Source organism: Helobdella robusta (genome assembly GCF_000326865.2).
Source record: "Helobdella robusta unplaced genomic scaffold HELROscaffold_2, whole genome shotgun sequence".
NCBI lineage: Eukaryota > Metazoa > Annelida > Clitellata > Rhynchobdellida > Glossiphoniidae > Helobdella > Helobdella robusta.
The window spans coordinates 8687692-8710369 of NW_008704083.1; the positions used below are offsets into that span (position 1 = coordinate 8687692).

General features: G+C 31.1%; 4 protein-coding genes across 4 annotated transcripts in view; 3 read left to right on the plus strand and 1 right to left on the minus strand.

Moving 5' to 3' along the window:
* The window catches only part of HELRODRAFT_106217 (hypothetical protein), an 8699-nt gene extending 6725 nt beyond the window's left edge, over positions 1–1974 (plus strand). Inside the window, exons 19-25 of the mRNA XM_009017722.1 lie at positions 170–247; positions 511–636; positions 774–817; positions 1030–1126; positions 1266–1369; positions 1585–1848; positions 1888–1974. Coding sequence (XP_009015970.1) covers positions 170–247; positions 511–636; positions 774–817; positions 1030–1126; positions 1266–1369; positions 1585–1726 — 591 coding nt within the window. The 3' untranslated portion in view covers positions 1727–1848; positions 1888–1974. The remainder of the gene's footprint in view (positions 1–169; positions 248–510; positions 637–773; positions 818–1029; positions 1127–1265; positions 1370–1584; positions 1849–1887) is intronic.
* Positions 1975–2924: 950 nt separating this feature from the next.
* On the plus strand, positions 2925–3873 carry HELRODRAFT_155730 (hypothetical protein; the record flags this gene model as incomplete). Its single annotated transcript, XM_009017723.1, has 3 exons — positions 2925–3085; positions 3177–3375; positions 3757–3873. 3 exons carry the CDS (start codon positions 2925–2927, stop codon positions 3871–3873), a joined length of 477 nt encoding a protein of 158 aa, XP_009015971.1.
* A 9813-nt stretch (positions 3874–13686) lies between these two features.
* HELRODRAFT_137345 (hypothetical protein) lies at positions 13687–14083 on the minus strand (the record flags this gene model as incomplete). Its single annotated transcript, XM_009017724.1, has 2 exons — positions 13687–13773; positions 13916–14083. Coding segments are annotated over 2 exons (255 nt in total), but the record flags the coding sequence as incomplete, so codon positions are not given.
* A 1004-nt stretch (positions 14084–15087) lies between these two features.
* HELRODRAFT_188417 (hypothetical protein) lies at positions 15088–21875 on the plus strand (the record flags this gene model as incomplete). Its single annotated transcript, XM_009017725.1, has 22 exons — positions 15088–15132; positions 15322–15428; positions 15638–15731; positions 15905–16087; positions 16191–16457; positions 16582–16704; positions 16933–17041; positions 17322–17438; positions 17629–18018; positions 18091–18327; positions 18458–18695; positions 19142–19218; positions 19385–19459; positions 19579–19728; positions 19828–19868; positions 19960–20134; positions 20684–20765; positions 20946–21007; positions 21116–21187; positions 21347–21386; positions 21469–21560; positions 21715–21875. 22 exons carry the CDS (start codon positions 15088–15090, stop codon positions 21873–21875), a joined length of 2937 nt encoding a protein of 978 aa, XP_009015973.1.
* Positions 21876–22678: the final 803 nt, after the last annotated feature.

The window sequence follows — 22678 nt, forward strand, 5'->3', positions numbered from 1 at the left end:
ATGAGGACGCTGTTGATGATGTTAATGGTGATGATGTTAATGGTGATGATGAGGATAAGGCTGCTATTGATAATGTTAATGGTGATGATGAGAATGTTGATAATGATGGGGATGTTGTTGAATATTGATGATGGTGGTGGCGATGGAGACTTTTTTTTATTTCTCCAAGAAATTTGAACGAAGGCTTGGTTCCCTCATAGCAGCACAGGAAGCATCAGTGAAAGCGAAGAACGATTTTCTTGCAAAGGTACATCTCAGTATCATTACAATACAACTGCATCTGCATATGCTAATGTACAAACAAACTTATAATTGTAGCATACATAAATTCATATACACAAACAATAAAAATATTACATAAATGCTTACAAAAACTATGTCATTTTACCATACAAAATGACAAAATGTATACAGTGTACACACACACACACGCGCGCGCGCGCGCGCGCACACACACGCAAACACAAACACACACAAACAAACACACACACACACACACACACATGCAAGCTGATAGAAGACCAGATAAAACTACTGAAACTTCAAAGACGTTTGGAGGAAGAGATGAATCTTCCATTCATTGATCTCTCCATCGATGATACCATTGGTCAACTCATTGGTAAGGAGGAACACAAGGTCAGATTTATTGATTGTTTATCATCATTATTATTCATTTTTATTGTTGTTGTCGTTATTATTATTATTTTTATTACTATTTTAACTCTTATTTATCAGCTATTATTAAAAATCCAAATAAATAATTACCTCAATAGCGCGTTGAACAGATGAGGAAAGATTTCAAATTAAGTGACAAAAGGTTAACCCGTCGTCGATATAATCATATCATCATTAACATCTTCTTCTCTATCACAAATCTTTTCGTCGTCTTCTGTCAGTACTAGTTTTTTCATTCGTAACGTCATCATCTCTTATCGTCGTCGTCGTCATCACTATCATCATTATCTTTTTTAGTATCATAATCATCATCTTCACCATAATCATCATTATCGTTATCGTCCTCGTCATCAGATTTTGGTGGCTAAAGATTCAAAAGTTGGCCGAATTGGGTCAGTGGTTAGAACTGGATAAATTTTCGAAAAGTAAAAAGTCTCCCATTGGCTACGAGGTTGGTTAATTGATTGATTGGAATCTGGTTTTTGATTGACTCGCATTTGTGTACCTGGTTATCGATTGGTTGGATTATTAAATTATTTAAATTTCACTTAGCCAATTATTAATTTAAATTATTTTTAATATTTGAACAGCCATTTGTTGATGTTTGTATCAAGTACAATAACGTGAACGAGGGTAAAAATTATTTATCTAAAGTCCTACCGGAACATCTGGTCATGTATCATATCAAATTAGGGTAAGAATTTCCGTTCAGTTGTTTGGTTAAGATGAATTGTCATCTTGGTAAAGTTTATAACCTTTTTCCCACTTAGGCTTTCACTCACACAGTTGAATAAGCCCAAAATACAAAATATTTTTTGGATCATATAGAAATCGCTATTTTTTCTAGGGTACTTTTAATAGCCTAACATTTGATGGCACGTAACATAATTATTTGTTAACTCCCATCAGGCTATTAGAGCAGGCAGGTGATCTGGCAATACAGACAAAAAATGAAGATGACGTCGATTTGGTCCTGTCTAAATGTTCAGCGACATCAAATCGAGAACTTTACAATAAATTAATGACATTTCAATCACAGCTAAAACGCTAATTTTTTTAAAAAACTTTTTAATGCCACATCATGTCTTTCTTTTTTCGATTTTGCTTAATTGTGTAATTACGTTGTATTTATTTGTTTGTTTCGTTCATCAAACATATTTTAGTTTCAAATCAACATACTGTGTTTCTTCTTTGACACCGGCAAAGCTTTAGACTGAATTTTATTCTGTAATATTCTTAGACAAACAGCAAAAAAATAATGGTTGTGCGAGATTTTAAATACTAAATATATGACATAATGATTCAAATGCTTCTCGATTAACGTTTATGTTTGAGTACTATAGCTCAGTTCCTGTATGTACTTCTTATATTTTATTCGTTTTTGGATATTTTGTTTTAAAACTGAATTAAACAAATTTTTGTTTTGATTATTATAATATATAGCAAAATACAATTTCATAAATCAAAATTATACATAAGTACCAAAATCGTTAAAAGTTTATAATTGATAAAATCATATTTATGAATCCAGGAACCTTCTATTAATTTATATGGTGATCATCAAACACAGAGCTTAGTTCAAATTAGTGTTGTCATACTAAAAGTGAACCGATCTTAAATTTTTTTTGGTCAAAGTGACAAGTATTTATTTTAAACATTTAAATTTTTAAAAGATGACTACCGTCTTAAAATTGTCACGGATAAGTTTGCAAGCCTTATTTAAACAACAGTAAATAATTATTTTTTGTTTTTTACATACATTTGACCGATTTAAATTAAATTTTAATTTTTTTGAGATTTGAGACCTGTGCAGTCTCTAATGAACTTCTTATTATTTAAAATTAGTTTTCTTAATTGAATTGTTTTTTTATCTTGTATCATCAGGTGTTCATTAACTCTGATTTGCACAAGTAACCGTTTGATCCAAACTTCTAGCAGTCCTCTTTTGATAAAGAGTACCCAAATTTTATGGTATTTTATTTTTATATTTATTATTATTATTATTATTCAAAACAGCACGGGCAGAACCCCTTGCCAATTTATTAGTTAAATTTAATTTAATTTTAATTTAGTTAAATTGGTTAATTAATTTTTTTTGTCCTTTTAAAAAAATCTTTAAAATTTACTAACAAAGCTTAAAGTTTTGATTCAAACTTTCAAGTTTCAACATAAAAATAATTAATTGTGTAGTAGTACTAATAACTCAATGATTGCTACAATACTGAAAATTGTTTTGAAGTGCTGAACCTATGAAGAAGAAGAAAAAATTGGACCCTGGTTTAGCATTACAAAAAGAAGTAAAGAAACAGAAGAAAATTGAAAAACAAATTAGAAAGTTAGAGCTGAAGGGTCGTATCCTGAAACCGATTGAAGAGATTGAAGGGGACAGGCAAATATTAAAAACACTCGAGTTAGTCATCCTTTACTACTACAATTTTTTATTTTTTATCAATTTAATATCATTTATTTCAATTTTTAAATTAAATAAAAAAATTAACCAGCAAAAGACAAAGACCATCGATAGTTATAGCAGAAGAGGAGTTAGAAAGACGGTCAGAACTGAACAAGAGATGGTCAAAATATAAATACCATCAATTCATTCAGGAAGGGAGAATCATTAACAGAGTGATCACCAGTCAGAGGAAAGCACTGGATGAACTAAGGAAGGAGTCAGAAGAGTTATACCAGATGGCTCTTCAGGTAAACCACATTTAACACTCATTGATTTACTATTATATAATACTTTTTAAACACTCAATATCAAAAATCTTTTACCAATGCATGCCATCCATACTAATTACATGCTTGTGACATAAAAATACACATTTTTCATTCTCCAACACAAGCTAGCTGAATTTGCATTCTATGATCCTGAGTTATATCTCAATCCATTCAGCATACCTCAATCCATTATCATATCTCATTAAACATATCCAAACTCATTGTCCCAATATATTAAATAAATCCTATTTTATTATCCCAATACATCTAATATAATGCCAATCCAACTAAGCACATATTGCAAAACGAACCGATTCACTCCAGATAAATTTGACTGAAACTTTTGGTTTATTTCAACAGATTGATGAAAAACTGATTCCATTTGAAAGGCAAGGTCCAACAGATACGCCGCCAATCAAGGATTATACACCGCCAGATGGAGATTACATTGACACGACGAGAAAATTTGACAAATGATGATAAATTTTTATTTTATTTCATAAAATAATTTGTTGATGTATTCAATTATTATTCGGTAGATAGATCATTGAGTGAATATATCTACAAAATAAAAATCTAAAAATTAAATTAAATTATAAAGATTAACAATTAAAATGTTGTTAATTAGTAATTAAAAAGTGAGTAATCAAAAAAAAGTCCACAATAGTAATATCGAAATAACTGAATGCAAAAATACTGCATCTCGTTAAGAATTAGAAAAATAATCGTGATTACAGTAAATTGAAAAACATCGTTGAGTAGTGAGTGCGGTTACTTGAGAATGCGTTTGCAGTTAACTTCTTGCCTGTTAGCTAACAGTAACTAGTAAAAGTTTACTTGTAATAGATAGTAACAATTATTATGAAATAGTACTATTAAGTTTACAAACACGCAAGGGAAGAGCAAAAATAGTAATAGTAGTAGAAGTAGTAGTAGCAGTTGAAGTAGTAGTAGCAGTTGAAGTAGTAGTAGAAGTAGTAGTAGCAGTTGAAGTAGTAGTAGTAGTAGTAGAAAGATAGAATAGACAGAAGAAACACTGACTAGAAATAAGCCCAAACAAAACCAAATCAAATAAAAAAGCAAACTGAAACAAAATGTGCAAAAATGAAAAATTGAAAAGAAAAATTAAAACAATTATGAACTGAAAATTGGTTCAATTGCGACTGTCAAATTTAACTAAAAATTTGAAACATTTGATTGCCAGGTTGTTGTAAAGCAAAAATTAATTGATTAGCGGGTGAATTAATGAACGTGAAATCAAAACAAAAAAAGCTGATAGAAAGTTATCGCTGTTGTTGTCGTAGTCTTTATCATCACTCTTTGTCCTCCTTTTTAGAAATAAAATTGCTAGACAATCATTCAAAATTTAGGTTTACATACGAAAATGTTCGATGAAAAATTAAACTAGTGAATAAATTTGATAAAATTTGAAAAAACCTATTTGTAAAACTAAATTTAAAATAATAAATTTTTCAAGTTACAATTTTAAAAGTTTCAAACTTGAGCAAATGTGACTCGTTTCGTTAACTTCTTCCTCAGGGAGATGGCTCTTTTCACAAAATTATCTGCCTGGTCATGCCTTTCAGAATTGTAAAATTATTACCCATATTGTTATTCATCGCGTAACTATAAGATTGCATGCATTAACATCATATACCTCAAAAAATAATGAAAAATTTTGGAACACTTCCTAAACGAACTACGACACTAACTTTCCCTGCCTTTGATACAAATTGGCCAACGCGTCCAACTGGGCCGCAACCAGAAAATTATAATGATACTTCACTTTTTTTCCATTACTACTATCACTAACGTTATTATTATCATAAAAATTATCATCAAGAGTTTCATTGAGAATGCAGGCTTGTTGTTCTTGACCGCCATTCACTAAATCATCAGAATGCTGCTGCTGCTGCTGTTGAGATGCACTTTTGAAAATCTCCAAAGCCTGCATGCGCAGAGCTTCAGAATTGCTCCTGTGACCCAGTTTTTCATGCGACACTGAAAGTAGGTCAAGGACGTAACCTACATTCGGATCGTCTGGGTCTAACTGGGTTTCGAGAAGTTCTAAGGCTTTCTGGAGTAGCATGGATGCCTAGATTATCAAATATAACACTTTGAACATTTTGACAATATTTATTATTTAATTAAATATTAAACTCATTGAATTTATTTATATACAAAAGTGTAACCTGGTCATGGAGACCCCAATCCATCAGAAACCTGCCAATCCTCTGGCAGAAAGTTGCTTTTTCGATCACATCCAAGTCACTCTCTAAAATTTTGAGTTTCAAATTAATTATCTTCAACATTAAGATGAATGATAGAAGGCGCTTATTTTTGTTTTTGCTGTTAGTTATTTTAAAAACAGCTGTAAATGATCCCTGAGACAACAGGAACGATTTTGTAAACCATTGAGAAGAGTAAAAATATAAAACTACCATTCAACGTCCACTCTGTCCAACAATTTGAAACAAACAATCATCAAATAATCCATGAATGTAATAAGAAATCAACTTGGAATCATTATTCGTGAAAACATGAAATCATTATTCATCATCGAAACTACTAGGAAATCCTCACAAAAAATAAACACTAGCCATTCTCAGCCATCAGCTTCTTCATATAAATATCGGCCACAATCGTAATAGGAACTCCTAACTTTGACCAGTACTTGTAAACTTCAGAACTTGCCCCTCTGATAAAGTAACAGCAATAGTAGTAAAAATATTCGTTTACTTCATACAACCACTTCATCGTCGTCGTCATCATTACGTCACCACTTCGTATAATCACTTTATCCTTATCCCCATATTAACATTTCTTCATCATCGTCGTCAAATTCATTTCATCATCACCATCATCATCTTCATCATCACCGACCTCTCAAGCAGACAGACTACTGTTGAAATATCCTGCAAGTAATCTTGTAAACTTCCAAACTTTAGTTTCATTCCATCATCATCTGCCTTGCTAATGCTTTTCCTAGCAGCGTTACAACCACGATAATGACGACCGTTATTATTATTATTATTATCACAGATAGTTTTATTTTTCATGTCACGATGACGACGACAACGTCGATGACGACTAATGAAACTTTTATGTGTGTCATCATCATTTTCAGTTTTTGAAATTACTCTTCTACGATCATTTCCATTATCATCACTACTGCAGTTATTAACAAAGCCATCGTCAGTAGCCACCAGTAGATTGTTGCTTACTACATCATCTTCATCATTATTTTCGTCGTCGTCTTCGTCATCATAGCTACTAAAATCATCCTCATCACCATCACCGTCATCATCTTCTTCATTCATTTTCAACCATAGCAACTCACTCACATTTCTGAAACTCTGTCGTGCATTTTCTCTGATGTTTGAAAAAAAAATTTGAAAAATAATGACATAAACAAGAACTTGAACATATATGAATCAAATAAGGTACAAATATACAAACAACATACAGTTACAACTACATACAAAAAAATATACAAACTCAAACACATACAATACAACTCATACAAACATGGATTAACTATGCAACGCTTATAAACATCATACAAACACGACCATATACAGTGACGTACATATAAACAGACGCAACATGATCAGCTGCATATATAACATACCCACACTACAACTTAAACATACTATACAATACATAAAACATATGCAAACATGCATACAATACGACATACCTAAGTTCATAAAAACATATATCATACAACGATGAAAACATACAAACATATACATACAAAACAAACATCCAATACAAACTTATAAATACCTAAAATATGAGACAAGTTCTCTGTAACAAGAAATTTTTATCAACTTGAAAACGGCAAGGTTAACTGATTGTTTCAATGCTTCATGAACCTTTGAGATAAATTATACTTGATAATTATTTTTATTATTATATAAATACAAATAATATAATATATATATATATATATATTATTAACATTATATAACATTATGATGTAATGTGTGTGTATTGTTGAACCTATACTTCATTATGCTTCATTTTGTTTATGCTTTGCTTAAATTGTATTTCAATTAATCTGGACATTAATCTAAACACTTTATCTCATTTAACTTGTGACATATCTTTTCACTTCGGGTTTAGAGTGAGCCATACAAGCTTTGACTCAATAAACTATTTTTATCATTATCATTTATCTATGTTACAATTATTATTAATATTACTTTCAGCATTTAACATAGTAACGTTAATAATAGATTAAATTACGTCATCGAGAATAAAAAAAAATGTTATAACATCTTACTGTAGTACAAACGCTGGTAGGAAGTTTACGGTTTAAAGACATTAAAACACCAAATGAAAAAAAGTAATACTCACTATGAATACTACAAGCAAATACTAATTTTAAACCAAATGTAACTAAAATTACTAGCATTTGTACATGGCTTGCATAACGGTATAATACTAGTCTACAAAATTTTTCTCTCTTAAGTAATTAACTATCAGAGTCCACAATAGCGCATAAATAAAGTCATGAACCCACGCATAACCGCTAATTTATATTAGACTTACTAAAACAGCAGGGCCGGAAGCCGCTTCACCCACTACACCATCTCACTCACGATAAATACATGAGAACTACTTTAATTACAGCAAATACTACCGCTGATTACTGCAAAAGTATAATTGAAATTACTAATATTAGTAGTGGTACTACAAGTTAATAAAGACATGAGCAATACAAACATAGATGTTATGCAAGCTGTACATCCCAGCGGTCGACACTCTCAAAACATTCAAATTTAACAATTCTTTGAGGATTGATCTTAAGCGGAATAATGAATTTAACATTTGGTCATCATTGTTGCTATCACGAGTTTCATCATCTTCATCACCATCAATTTTATCATTATTATTCTTATTATTATTAATATCATTGTTATTATTATTAATATTATTATTGAAAGGAATGAGATGTAGTAAATCGAATTCCGTCAATCCATCCTTGGAGTACGATATCATCATCAGAACCTAAAAATAAACGAAAAAAGGAAGAAGAAAAAAGGATAAAAAGTAAATGAATAAACACGCAAATAAACAAACAAAGAAATTAAATAAACAAAAAAAAATAAAAAGAGTTCTGAATGATAATTAATTAATTAAGAATAAGCACCGGTCAGGTTAAAATTTAAATAAATATATGAGAAAATATAATAGTCATCGTCTCCTACATCATTACTATCACCGTCAGTACCCCCATCATCATCATTATCATAACTATCACCGTCGTCGTCATCATCTTTTCATCGCCATCCTCACTTTCATCAGTTGACAAAATTTCACGTTCAGGCACTCCAATAGATTGAAAAGATTTCTATAAAGCTGAACAGGATTGTGGCATCCCAGCAATCCATCCTTCAATCTCTCAACCATTGCATGGTTCCGTCTGCCAATGATGATGATGATGATAATGATAACAATAATTATAATTACAATAATAATGATAGAGGTAGTTATGGAACTTTTCCATTCATTCATTCATTCATTAATTCATTCATTCATTCATACGATCAATCGATCATCCAACCTAAATTTGGCAAAGACTCTGCATATAACATCAGCGTAAGTGACGTGGCATAACTCTGCATTCACTGCCAAGTGATCAAGTAACTCATCAACATGGGGTTGCAGTAGTGTTACGTCATCAACATCATCATCATCATTTTTATTATTGTTAATAGTATTAGTAGGATTTTTATTAGAAACATCATCATCATCATTGTTGACGTCATCCTTAGTCTTGTAGTTCAAAGTTGAAAGGTCAAATAACTGTTTGATTTCTGTTCGTTGTAGAGGGCTGACCCTCAAGGTAGGCAGCGTCCTGTGGTCAGTTAATTTTGATAATTGGTAGAATGCGATAATGAATGTATAGCTGCTTGAATCGACATCTTTTCATTCATAAACTTTGTCAATTTGTATTGTAACGCTCCGTGGCGGGAGATTTTTTACAATTTTTGATAACTATTTTTGGTAATTTTTATAAGTAATTTTATAAGCACGCTAATTCGTTCGAATTTTTTAAATTTATTTATAGACAGCAAAAAAGAAAAAAATGAGATTGGAAGTAAAAGGGTAGAAAGAAAGAGTAATAATTATTTTACCTCCACCCTCCAGGAGAAACGTTCTGATTGGTTGAAACAATTACACGCAGGTCCGCAGGCAGTGGACCCGTCAACCAATCAAATCGAGACTCAAAGTTCTAAATGGGAAGAGAATAGTTACAGTTTAAAAAAAAGATTACAAAATTAGAATCAAATTATTTCAATAAGCAAACCTCGACATAATCAACATGATCTATAACGAGAACGACACCGCCGGGAAACAAAACTGAAATCTTATCCAGCCATTTCGGGAAATCCAAAATAAATTGATTGGGGTCAGAATGTAGGGCAAAGGGCATTGAAAGACATTGCATGACCTAATTAAAGAAAAAACTAATCTATTTGATTTGTTTAGTCATGTTGTATCATATTTAGTTATGTCTTAGATCACAACTGTTTATAATATGTAGAGAACCTGAAACATGATGCATTTGATGGCGATGAAAAGATCTGATGATGAATGATGAGGAGAGATGAAGAAGTAGGTGATAATCAAGGTGGTGGTTGACCTCCTGTGACATTCATCCACCCTGCATTCAATCGTTCATTCATTTATTTATTTCATCAATCTATCATTCACTTGTTCTTTCTTTCATAAAATCATCTACATACGTATCTAGTAATATCTACCATATATTTTTTAGAGAAATATAACCAACCGTTCATTTATATCATTTTCTATCGTCAATTTTGTCTATTCATCTTTTAATTCGTCCACTCAAAACGAGCAACAACAAATAACAACAACAACAATACCAAGAACAACAACAAACAACCATTAAAAGAACATAAAAACAAACAAACAAAAACCAATAACAATAAGACATTCTTAACTGCAACAACAACAACAACTTTCAACCACACCATTTAACGAGAAGACTGGTGAGTGTGGTAGCTTCAGGGGCCTCAACCAACAACGGAGGCTGTGGACCTGGAGTGGTCACGTGCTGCAACAGCTGATCAAAATAGGGCTGTGCAAGAAACAAAAAAATTAAAACATCAATAATCAATTAATTAATTAGTTAATTGAAAAATTGAATGACAATTGACCAGGATGCCACAAAACCTGATAATTAATCTTCTTAAGATGGCAATCAGCACAGGTTGCATCATTCTCACTCAACCTCCTCAACAGATTAAAGTAATGATAATCTTGTTGCCTCTGCCAGTACCAGATGTTATCCCAGCCCAAGTAGTTCAGGCAATCTTGCGTATATTTGCAGTCTTTTGTTTCTATTTCCTGTCATACAAATTAATCCAGATGATGCTCAGGTCTTAGACTTTCAAAAACAAATGCTGCCATTTTATTTTTCCGGAAAAAATCTTTTAAATTTAAAAATCATAAAAGAAAACACATGCAATATATTTAAAAACAAGACATGAAGTTAGAATACATTGATTATCAGAGACTGGACAGATTGAAAGGTGGACGACATATCAGCGCCATCTTCTGAATTAAATGTGAACACGTTGTCCCCGAGTTCTTCAACATTACTGTCGATATATGATTCATTTTTGAATAAATGTCTATAAAATATGAAAAAAATATTTCGAATTAACTTAGCTAGTTGTTTTATAATGTAAAATCGTGTGTCATATATATAAATATACATATATATCACAGTATTGCTGATCAATATAAATATAAACTCAGACATACAGCTAAAACATTATTTTTCTATAACCATCCTCTTTATCAGGGTTGTCAACAGAATAATAATATTATTATTATTAATTCAAATATCAGGAGAAGAGCGGCAGTGGTAGCACATTTATCGGGCAGAAGCGATGTTGGGAGCGACGCTCCTTCTAGAGCTATAATGAGATAGCTACCGATAAGGACGCTATTGTTTTGAGTCGAAAGATTTTATTTCATTAGAGATTAGACCTTTCCTGAACAATTAATTATCCTCCAATTAGAGAAGCGTAGATTAAACGGCCTCGTTCCGTTAACAAGCCTGTTTAATGATTTAATTTTGTTTTTTTTGTTACTTTGCAACTCAAGCGGATTGGTTTTCATTGTATTCCGTAGAAAATTCGCGGTTTCAACTTTTGCACGTAGTTTTACTCAATTTCAGCACGACGTTTCAGCTTAAACACGTGGTTTTGTTCAACTTCAACAAGTGGTTTAATTCAGAATTGGAATGTTTTAAATTTAACGCTTGGTTTTATCAAATTTTAGCACGTGGTTTTATTATGCGGTTGTAACACGTGCTAACAGGCGGTCAAGGAAATGTTGAAAACTGCTTCTCTCAGTAAAAAATACAAAGATTTTAATTTAGAAATATCAAAATAAAAATAATAATATTTTTCTCTTTGTGAAATTGCACATTTTAGACGGTCGATTTGATCTTCAACGCACTGACTATAAAGTTGAAGATTCCAATCAAAATGAAATAGGAAAACAATATTGTATTAACGCGCTTCTGATGTCATTCTGGAGGGACGCCATACAAGTCATCAAGTACAATACAGTACAATATTTCCACAAATCTTTTCATATAATAGTTCAAAAAAAGAAGCGGTAGAAATTTTGACGCTACATTTTTATTTTATATAAATTTATAAGAGTATTTTCAAGTAGCACTGACAACTCTGCTCATCATCTTTATTACATAATAATCATAACTTCGTTATTGTCACCATCATTACTAACATTTGTAAATCATTATCATCGTTATCATCATCAGCTTCCCTGCAAGAAATGATGTTGATGATGATGATGAGGAATGAAGCATTTTGATTGGACGTTGGATTCTTCAATATTTTGTTCCTAATCTATGAGGGGCGCATTGAAATTAGTCCGATTACTTATTATACAATAACATTTATTATTATTACCATATATTATTATTATTATTATATTATTATTATTATTACCTTATATTTATTATTATTAATTTATTTATTTACGAGTTTGTTAATTTATTCTTCAACATTTCATTCGTTCTTTCTATTTTACATTCATTCATTCAATAAAAATTTTATTAATTTATCTCTCCTGTATTTATTCATTGTTTCATTCAATCAGCCATCTATCCATTCATTCATTCATTCATTCATTCATTCATTCATTCATTCATTCATTCACTTACTCACTCATTCACTCCTTCATTCAAAACTTCATTCATCCACTCACACCACTATTCCAATCTTTCACTTACCTTAAAAAGATTGCAAGAGTTCTCTAACAGCCAAAAATTGCAGACGTGAAACTTCTCATCACATATCTTCTGTATGTTTAGCTGAAAATCCTTCAACAAACAAATCAATATTGAAACTAAACAGAACAAAAATTAATAAGATGAATAGTATTTTTTTTGTTAAATAAATGATAAATTTATAAATTTGCCAAAACTTCAACAGCTAAAGTAACAAAATTACCTAGATTGCTTATTTATAAATTTTGAAAAAAATTTAAATCAAATTATATTTCTTAAATTTATCTAAATATATATATACCAAATTTTTAATTGTCATCATCGTCGTCATCATCACATCATCAAACATCATTACCATCATGATCAAAATTTATTCATAATATTTATGAAAAATTTGAAACTAACACTGAAGGTTGGTTCGTTATTTCCAGATTGGAGACCGCCTTTTCCCTTCACCAGGTATACATCAACAACATTGCTCAGGTCCCTTGACATGTACTCTGGGATGAATGAATGAATCAATCAATCATTATATGAATGAATGAATGTATGAATCAGCCAGTCAGTCAACCAAACAACCAGTGAATGTGAATCAATCAATCAAGCAATCAATCGAAGAATAAAATAAATTTAGTTGGAGACAATTGAAAATGAAATATCTCACACAAAAACACTGATAGGAACAGCAAAAAAATAACACACCTTTTTATTTTCTAAACCATTCTATCATTCAACATCATCCCCATGAAATCACTGCAACAATTATCATCATCAGCATCACCATCATCATCAACTTCATTTTAATCACAAAGATGACTCATACTATTGAGATAGATGGGTGATGATTTGGGATCATTGAGAATTATATCCACCAGAGACTGGTTTTGTTCGAGGGTAAATTGTTGTTGTTGATGTTCACTGTCATTGAAATAAACACGATGTTGTTGTTCCATAGATTTATAATTCTCATCCTTATTTTCATCTGATTCTAATTTCATTAACCTTCCTTCTAAATTCCTTTTTGTCTTCAGCAAACTTTGTAACTCATTTTCTTTGGTTTCTCTAAAGATCTAGATAGAGTAAAAAAATAATTAAATGGTATGGTTCACTATTGCTATCTTTAAAATTTTACTAAAATTACAATGTTAAATATTATTTTCGCTTTTTTAATTGATAAAAAACAACTTATTAAGTTGATTGACATGAGCATACCTTGAACTGCCTCTGTATCTTGTCCCGGTCATTTTCAATGGCAGAGGCTCTCATTCTTGCTCTTTGCTCACCATCCATAGCAAAATCTCTCTCATCTCTTAATTTCTTACAAGTCTTTTGCAAGGCCTGAAGTTCAGTTTTCAATTTCTTATTTTCTGTTTCTAATTTTTTCTCTTTCTTCTTAATGTTTGTTAATTGATTCTCTTTGCTCATGCGAAATAGTTCAAATTCTCTCCTGATACGTTCCACTTCTTGACTTTCTGCATCAACTGACAATGCCGATCGAAGACTTTCCGTCTTTGATTTGCTGCCATTTGCAGATGACTTGCCGGATTTTGTCTGTCTGCCTATTTTTGGCCTGGGTCTGACTTCGTTTGGAATGCTTGTTACCTGACCTCTCCCATCTCTGGTCGACATCCCTTCGTCATCGTCGTCATCATCATTTTCGTCAAGATTTGAGTTACCGTTGCCCATATCTGCCGTTAGAATTCGAACGATTTTGAAAGGATTCCTAATTTTGTCACTAATTCATACTTTATTTTAATGTTATTAGTTTACTTATTTAAGTTCAACTTTAACTTTTTAAATTTAGATAAATGTTTGCTAAATGATATAAGTTTTAAGTTATGGAAAGACTTTATGCTTTCATTTGTTTTTGTACAAAAATTAAATAGTTTGTGTAAACCATGAAATTATATAACTGTATATAATATTATAAAATTTAATTTAATATATATTATATAATTCAGTAGTGTGAACAAAATTCAACTGTCAAGAAAATTATTCATAATGTTTAAAATAATTTTTTTATTTTATTTTATGTTAACATTATAAAAAAATTTACGATGTCATACCATATTTTTATTCATACATATTGACAATACGATTATGTAGGTAGTCTTTGGTCATAATGCATAATAGTCATAATAATTTCTTTGGTTCCCGTAAAATTATGTATATATATATATATATATATCTCTGTTTACCTCTGTTTAGTTCTACGTTACTAAAAGTAGATTGAAATTAGAGTGTGCCTTTTAATTTGTGTTCAATTTTTTCAGCTTATAGATTTTTATCTTCAGAATTTTATTTATTTAATTATTAAAAAGTATTTCTAGAAAAATTCCTCTCGTCAAAATCTTAAAGTGTTATTACAGATTAAACATTAAAAAATGGAAGGAATGCTAGGTAGTGATCAGTCCCAGTCTGGCTCCATGGTAATTTAATTTAATTTTGATTTGATTTTTTTTATATTTATTTTATTAAATAAAATAATTTGACATTTATTAATTTTATTCACTTACTAATTCATCAATATTTTCTGATCTATCAATTGAATTGATTTAATTAATAATGTTTTCAAAATTTATCTGATCTGATCATAATTTGACATTTTTCAATATTAGAGCGTGCATGACCTAATCACCTATTTAGTCGGTATGGGGTTTGAGATGAAGGACTGCCAGCTAGCAATTCAAAATGGAAAACTTACAGTTGATGAAGCAGTAGAATGGTAACAAAAATTTTGTTTAATAATTTTTTCAGTCTTACATTACATTAATCTCAAGGTTGAATTAATTATGTTATCAGTTTAGTTAGATCATCTTGATTTTTCATAACATAGAGTATCTTCAATTACAATTAGACATAAATGATTAAGGTTAAACATTTTTATATGATACCAAGAGGATGAATAATTGAATAATTAAATTTTAATTTCAGGTTATTAAACAAAGACACCACCATTCAACCAATGTCCTCTGTTTATATCAGAAAACCAGCTACTACACCAGCTCCTGTTCTCAAACTTAATACGGTACATTTTTTTTTAGTTTATTTCATACAATTGTAAATTTAATTCTGCCTGTTACTACTACATTTTGTAAAATTACAAATTGATACTAATATTGAATTAAGATTGTTTATGATATTTCTACTGGACTCAATCGAAAATCATCTCAGACTCCTCATGCTTTTTCCTCTTCAAAGGAGACCAATCAGCCATCAACAACAAGTCAGCCCTTTAGTCCGTCAACAGTGACATCATCAAATATGTCATCAATAAGGGATCGAACTCAAGAGCAAGAGCGTTCGTTTAGATTAAAATTTGAAGAAAAAGAAATGAAGAAAGCAAAAAAGGAAGCTAGGGTAGAGAAGTTCAGGAAAAAAATGGTCAATTTTTGTTTTTTCAAATTCAATTATAAATAATATTAAATATTGCTATTATTGTCATTATTATTATTACAACAACATCTTTTGGCAATAATGTTGACAGTTTATGATATTTTTGTTAACTTTAACCATTCTATTGAAGGCTCACGAACAAGCTCTCAATGATATCAAGGCCGATCGTGAGAAACGTGATTTGATGTGGCCCAGCCAATCTGATCAAACATCATCTGAAGGAACAACTTCTATTGGTCTAAATGCTGTCAATCGAGCTGCACAGACAGCCAATCAAATTCCACCAAGTAAAGTATTTAAAGCCACGCCAGGTTTGAATGCTGATGATGGCAACCAATGCAAGATGTGTAGATTGCAGGTTTGTTATGATACCATTTTAACAAAATTCCTCATTTTCATACTTTAATCAATCAATTAATTTATTTATTTAATAAATAATCATAAACTATAATATAAAATAAATATGATACAAATTGAAACAGGTGAAATTATTGGATGGGAGACGAATCCTAATAGAAACAAGCGTAAACTCAACATTGTCAGATGTGTGGTACAAGTTGGAGGTTGAACATCAACTCAATAGAGAAGGATTGTCATTGGCTCAAGTTAGCCTACAACATTATTTCCAATATTTTTTGTAATTTATTGTAATATGATGTATTAAACAATTTATTTTTACTTTTTTTAAACTCTACATTAATAATAGTTGAGTTTAAATAAAGAGTCCTTTTGTTATCAGGGCCATTTTTATTTTGAATATAAATCATAATCACACTATCAAGACAGTCATATAATCATAATCACCAAAACTCTCCTACACCAACTGCTTTCAGGCCTACCCACACGTTGAATATGATTCGAGTCACGATAATGAAACGCTATCCAATTTGAAACTTGTCCCATCCGCGAGTCTGATCATTAAAAAAAATCAAACTATCCAAGGTCAGTTGATGCTATTTTTATTGGTGATAGTGACTGGTAAGCTTGGTGATGGTGACTGGTAAGCTTGGTGATGAATGCAGTGAAGATGATTGATGATGGTGGCAACGCAAGTCACTATACAATTAAACTCACTGAAGATAGATTTTTATAATGTTGTTTGTGGGGTAAATGTTATCTGTGATGACAGTCTTAACACGAATGGCAATATAACAACCATAACAATGTAAGCATAGATAGTTAATTATTAATCAATCAAATTTAAATTATCAACCGCTTGCAGAAAAAACTTCCAGCAGCTCATTTCTACCCACGAACTGTGATCTGAACGTTGGAAGGTCATTCCGATCCGCGTTACCAACTCGCTTTAATAAATGGGGCACTGGTTACGTACTTCAAGGTATTTTATATTCAGTATTCATTACAATGCTTATCTATAATAGTTTCAATACAACAATAAATTTTATTAAGATGGTCGTCAATAATGACTCTTAATTGATAATAATTGTACAATTGTTTTAGTAAAAATTTATCATTCAATTACAATTCATTACAATAATGGGTTAAATTGTTTTTTTTTGTGTGAATAGCCTCTAATGAGGCAGATTATAAACCAAAACCAGAAGATGAACAGAAAGAAGATGGCGGTAGAAACAGAAGTGATGACGAAGACAAAGGTGCTAAAGGTTTCAGAAATGAGAGGGATAATAAAGTTGATGATGCCAGTGATGCTGACAGCAACAAAATTGCAGACGATAATGATAACGCAGATGATGACGTATATGAAGATGATGTTAACAATGCAGATGATGATAATGATGATGATGACACTGGTAGAGAAGTCGCTGAAAATGCCGATGGTGACTGGGTACGCGGGTTTCAGCCGGCTTTTGATAGGGTCAATAATTATGACGACGATGATAGAGTGGAAGATTGGCAGGAGGATGAAGATGATTACTGGAACCGACTCAGATTTCAAGGTTGGTTTTAAAATAAATTTGTAAAAACATGACATGAATGTAATTTCACCATATGAATTGTATCAATTTTAGCTCCTCCTCCTCAAAGACCACCACCAGCCAATTGGAATCAACGTGTTCGTGCCAGAAATTTGGATAGGGATTTTCAAGGTAGACGTAGAATTCGAGGAATCTTTGATGAAGATTTGAATCAACGTTTTCAGGAAGATGAAAGTCATCACTTTTGGGGGGAGGGCCACAGTTTGGCTCGGCAGATATTTGGCATGCCTGTCCTTGACCATTTAAATAAAGATCCCAAACAACTTGCTGGTCAGTTCAATTAACATATATAAAAATGATTGCTAACTAATCGATTACTAGCTTTTAATGTTAATTAGTTGATGGTAATTAATTATTAGCTAATTTATTTTATAATTAATTATACTTTGTTTTTTTGCAGCCGAAGCGGCAAAAAGCAGACACAGTAGACCGCGTCGACCTTCTCAGCAGCGTCCATCAGCCACAAACGGCAGTGCGTCATCATCTTCGTCGTCGTCATCACCATCACCACCGGCGCTGAAAGTTGTTCCGTTATTAAAAAGTCAATGCATCCAGTACATCACTAAGTCACTGAGCAAATCAGTTTATGCTCTACCAACCAGTTTATCCTGCCTACCCTACGATTCGGCTGAATGCTTGTTAGACGGTTTCATTAAACATAAACTGCTTACTCCAAAACTGCTAAATTTATTCACGTTAGTTGATTGATTGCTTGATTGGTTGATTGATTGATTGATTGACTAACTAACTGACGGATTGACTGATTAACTAAAAGCTGATTGGCATAAATTGGTTGCACTTTATAAGTTGATTTTCATGAATTTTGACTAATTTATATGCTTTCTTCACCATCATAATATTTTTATATATCATTGTTAAATTTGTTGATTTTTATAAAAACTGTTGTTATTTTTCAAGTTACTTGAGAACAGTGAATCTGAATTGTTATGCCTACTGCACCAATGAACTAGTCACCTCACTCAGGTTGATAACCAATCAAAAATTATTTTCTTCCAAAATTTCCTAATTTTTTAAAATTAATTTAATAAATATAAAGATTTTTTTTTTTTTTAAACTTTTAAAGGCATCTTCCGTATTTAAAATCACTTAATCTGTCGTCCTGTGATTTGTTCAACTTTGAAGGCCTGCAATCCATCAGTGGTTAGTCTAGTTATCAATGAATTAGTTTTAATTAATTAGGTAAATAATTGATTAATTGGTTAATTAATTGAGTTAATATATGATGAACCATAGTAGTTGAATACGTTAATGATTAATTTTTCAATATTTTTATAATAAAATTTTTTTTTCAAATTTCTTCAACCAGGTCTCAAGTATTTAAAAAGCCTCAACCTAAGTAACTGCTATCAACTGTCAGACAATATCGTGCCTACATTAATTGGTGAGAAAAGATTTTTTTTTTTCTCTTATTAGATTTTTCATTTTCAATGTACTTTTTTTGATTAAACTTTATTTTTGAAATTTTAATAACTTCATTAAATTTTATTTTTCCACAAATAGCTCTGGAAAGTTTAGAGGAGTTAACACTAGAGAATACAAGCATGTCTGACTCTGGTATCTCGGCCTACTGCCAATCAAAACCGCCAAACGTCTTACTCTTGTCTCTTGCGGGCTGCCCAATCACAGATTCCTCTTTAACTTCATTCAAAAGTTAGCAACTTGAGATATTAATAAATTAATTATCATAATAAATATATAATCATAATGGTAATAATAATGATTGCAATCGTTAATAATATTTCTCAACAGATATTCCAAAGTTGAGGAATTTGAACCTTAGAAGATGTCAGGTAATAAAATCTATTTCAAAATCATTGAAATACAAATTAGTAGTATACGTTTTGTATACCTCACACGCCAATACATATCTCATGCTTTCAGATAACTGGTACAAAGGGTATCGAACAAATACCAAACCTGGTATCTTTGAACTTGAGTGGAACGAAAGTGACGGCAGATGGCTTAGCATCACTGGGAGGCATGCAGTTCCTTAGATCTCTCGATCTATCTGAGACCTCTGAAGTTTCTACTAATAAGGCTCTCACCCTACTTTCCGGTTGGTTCAATTTTCAACGATATCTATTAAAAAGTGATAACCGTTGTTTAATAGCAAAATTTTAAGGTGTTTTGGCCATAATTTATTAACAATTGAGGTTGGAATACGGTGAATATGGTGAATGCGGTATGAAGTGGCGAATAAACAACTATAACTGCAATTATATTGTCATTGAGTCATTTGTCACTCTAATCGTCAGCTATTAATTAATTTATGTCGTTAGTTGATTATGGCTTGAGTCGTTATTTAAAGGAGTGCTTTTCCACAATAAAGTAACAATGTTAATGAGACTAATATAAAGAGTGTTTATTTAATTGCTAAACTTATTTATTCGTCAACAAGATTTGAAGCTCTGTCAATTCAACCTACCAAATCGATTAACCTTATCAGACAGAGGATTGCCTAACTTAACAAGTCAGCTGTTTTCTTCAACTATATGTTATCCATTTTTATTAACAGAAAAATCGGTTTTTAAATAAATAGATGAATTAATTAATTGATAGTTGATTTTATATTAATTTCTAATAATTTATTTTAAAATAATTGCAGAAATGCCACTAGTGGCGTTAGATTTGACGAATTTCATTTACATTACCGACGAGTCGATGTCGTCTATTGCACTGATGACAAGGTGTGTATTCTTTTGTGTGTGCTTTTGTGTGTATGCGTGCGTGCGTGTGTGGTTTAGGGTACTCTCATGTACCTTTTTTTTGTTTTAAAAGGATTGTATTTTGTATGCATGCTTGTATTTATTCGTATGCAGTCAGTTTTATCATTTCATTTATGACAAATATTTTTTTTAATTTGATAGGTTGAAAATTCTTTCGTTGAGAAACGTTAAGATCACTGACAGAGGAATCCTGCAGTTAAAAAGTACTGTCAATCAAAGATTTAACATTTATCATTCGTTTTTTAATGAAATATTATTTCTACTTATTCAATTATAATTTAAAAAAAAAAATAAATGAAATTCTCTTTCAGCTTTGACATCTCTTCAGGAGCTTCACCTTGATAGAACTGAGTTGACTGACGTTGGGTGCAGCATATTTCCACGTGAGTTTATATAAATTCAATTTTACAAAATGTTTTTGATCAGTCCTTTGAAACGTGATGCTCTTTGCATTTTCACTTGCCTGAGCTAACTTGCTAATCGTGAATTTGTTGCAATTGATTTGTCCATATTACAATAACCGTTTCATATTTTATTTTCAGATTTCACACAGCTGCAACAGTTAAGTCTTCCAATAACAAGGTGAACATATGATCTTGTAAAATCGTTTCGCTGAATATAAATTACTTCTATAATATTAACGAATAATTTTTCTAACACACAGCATTACAGACACTTTCATATCATCGGGATATTTGGACGCGTGCCGTGAACTAACCAAACTCAACCTTAGCAAGACCTCAGTCACAAGTGCAGGTTCAACAGCTGAGATTTTTTGACATATTCATTGGCTCACTGCATCTATTCACATTTAAATCCCACTAATCAAACACTCGTTTCGCGCTTAAATTTTTAGCCAATTATAATTAAAATGGGCTTTTAACTATGTTTATTGCATACATTTAAATAGGTATCCTGAGGTTACGACTGCCCAGTTTAATTCTACTCAACATTAATGAAACTTACGCGAAACCTGAACTGATTTCAAGTTTGCCCGACTGTCCCCTGCTGACCCAAGTCATTTACAAGAATTTGAAGGTCAACGGAAATGATTATGATGGGGAGAACTAATTCAACCGCTTCGTGGTGTTGCATAAATATATGTGTAAATTCTTGTAAATATAATATATATATATAATTCTGACTGTCTTAATCCTATATATATATATATATATATATATATATATGTGTGTGTGTGTGTGTGTGTGTGTCATTTTTGAGTTATATTACAATTTTGTTGAATTTGATGAACTGAAACATCTATGTTGTGGTTAAATGGTTAAAGAATGTAATTTTTGTTTTGCATAAAACCCGGAGATTTATATATTAACAAACGTATTTATTTAGTTATTTATTTATTTACAAACAATTCAAAATTATTCTGAATTCAACTGGCTTCGTTGATTGAAATAAACTCCTGTACATTCAGACAATAAATGAATTGCTTTTTAATGGTTAAAATGTATATGTTATATATATATATATATATATATCCTTTGTTTAAATTTTCTTCGTTCGTACTCTCGGTTTATTTTCAATCTTTTTATGTCACGGTTCTTTCTTGGTTTACGATCACTAAGTTAATCGTAGAATAGGACGAATAAACAAATGAAATGATCATTCGCTAGAAACGAAATTGAGCTGATAAAAAAATAACGAAAGGATATATAACCAACTGAACCCATTTACAAACAAATAAATCTTGCGTTTAACTTCAGTTTAATTGATATAATATAATTTCAACAACCATGGACGATCACCTAAATAAATTCGCAATTATCTATTCATGGCGTTATATGCGGCAGTCCAGAGCGTTAAAATAATAATGATAATAATGAAAATGTATTTCATAATAATAATGTAATATTTCTTAA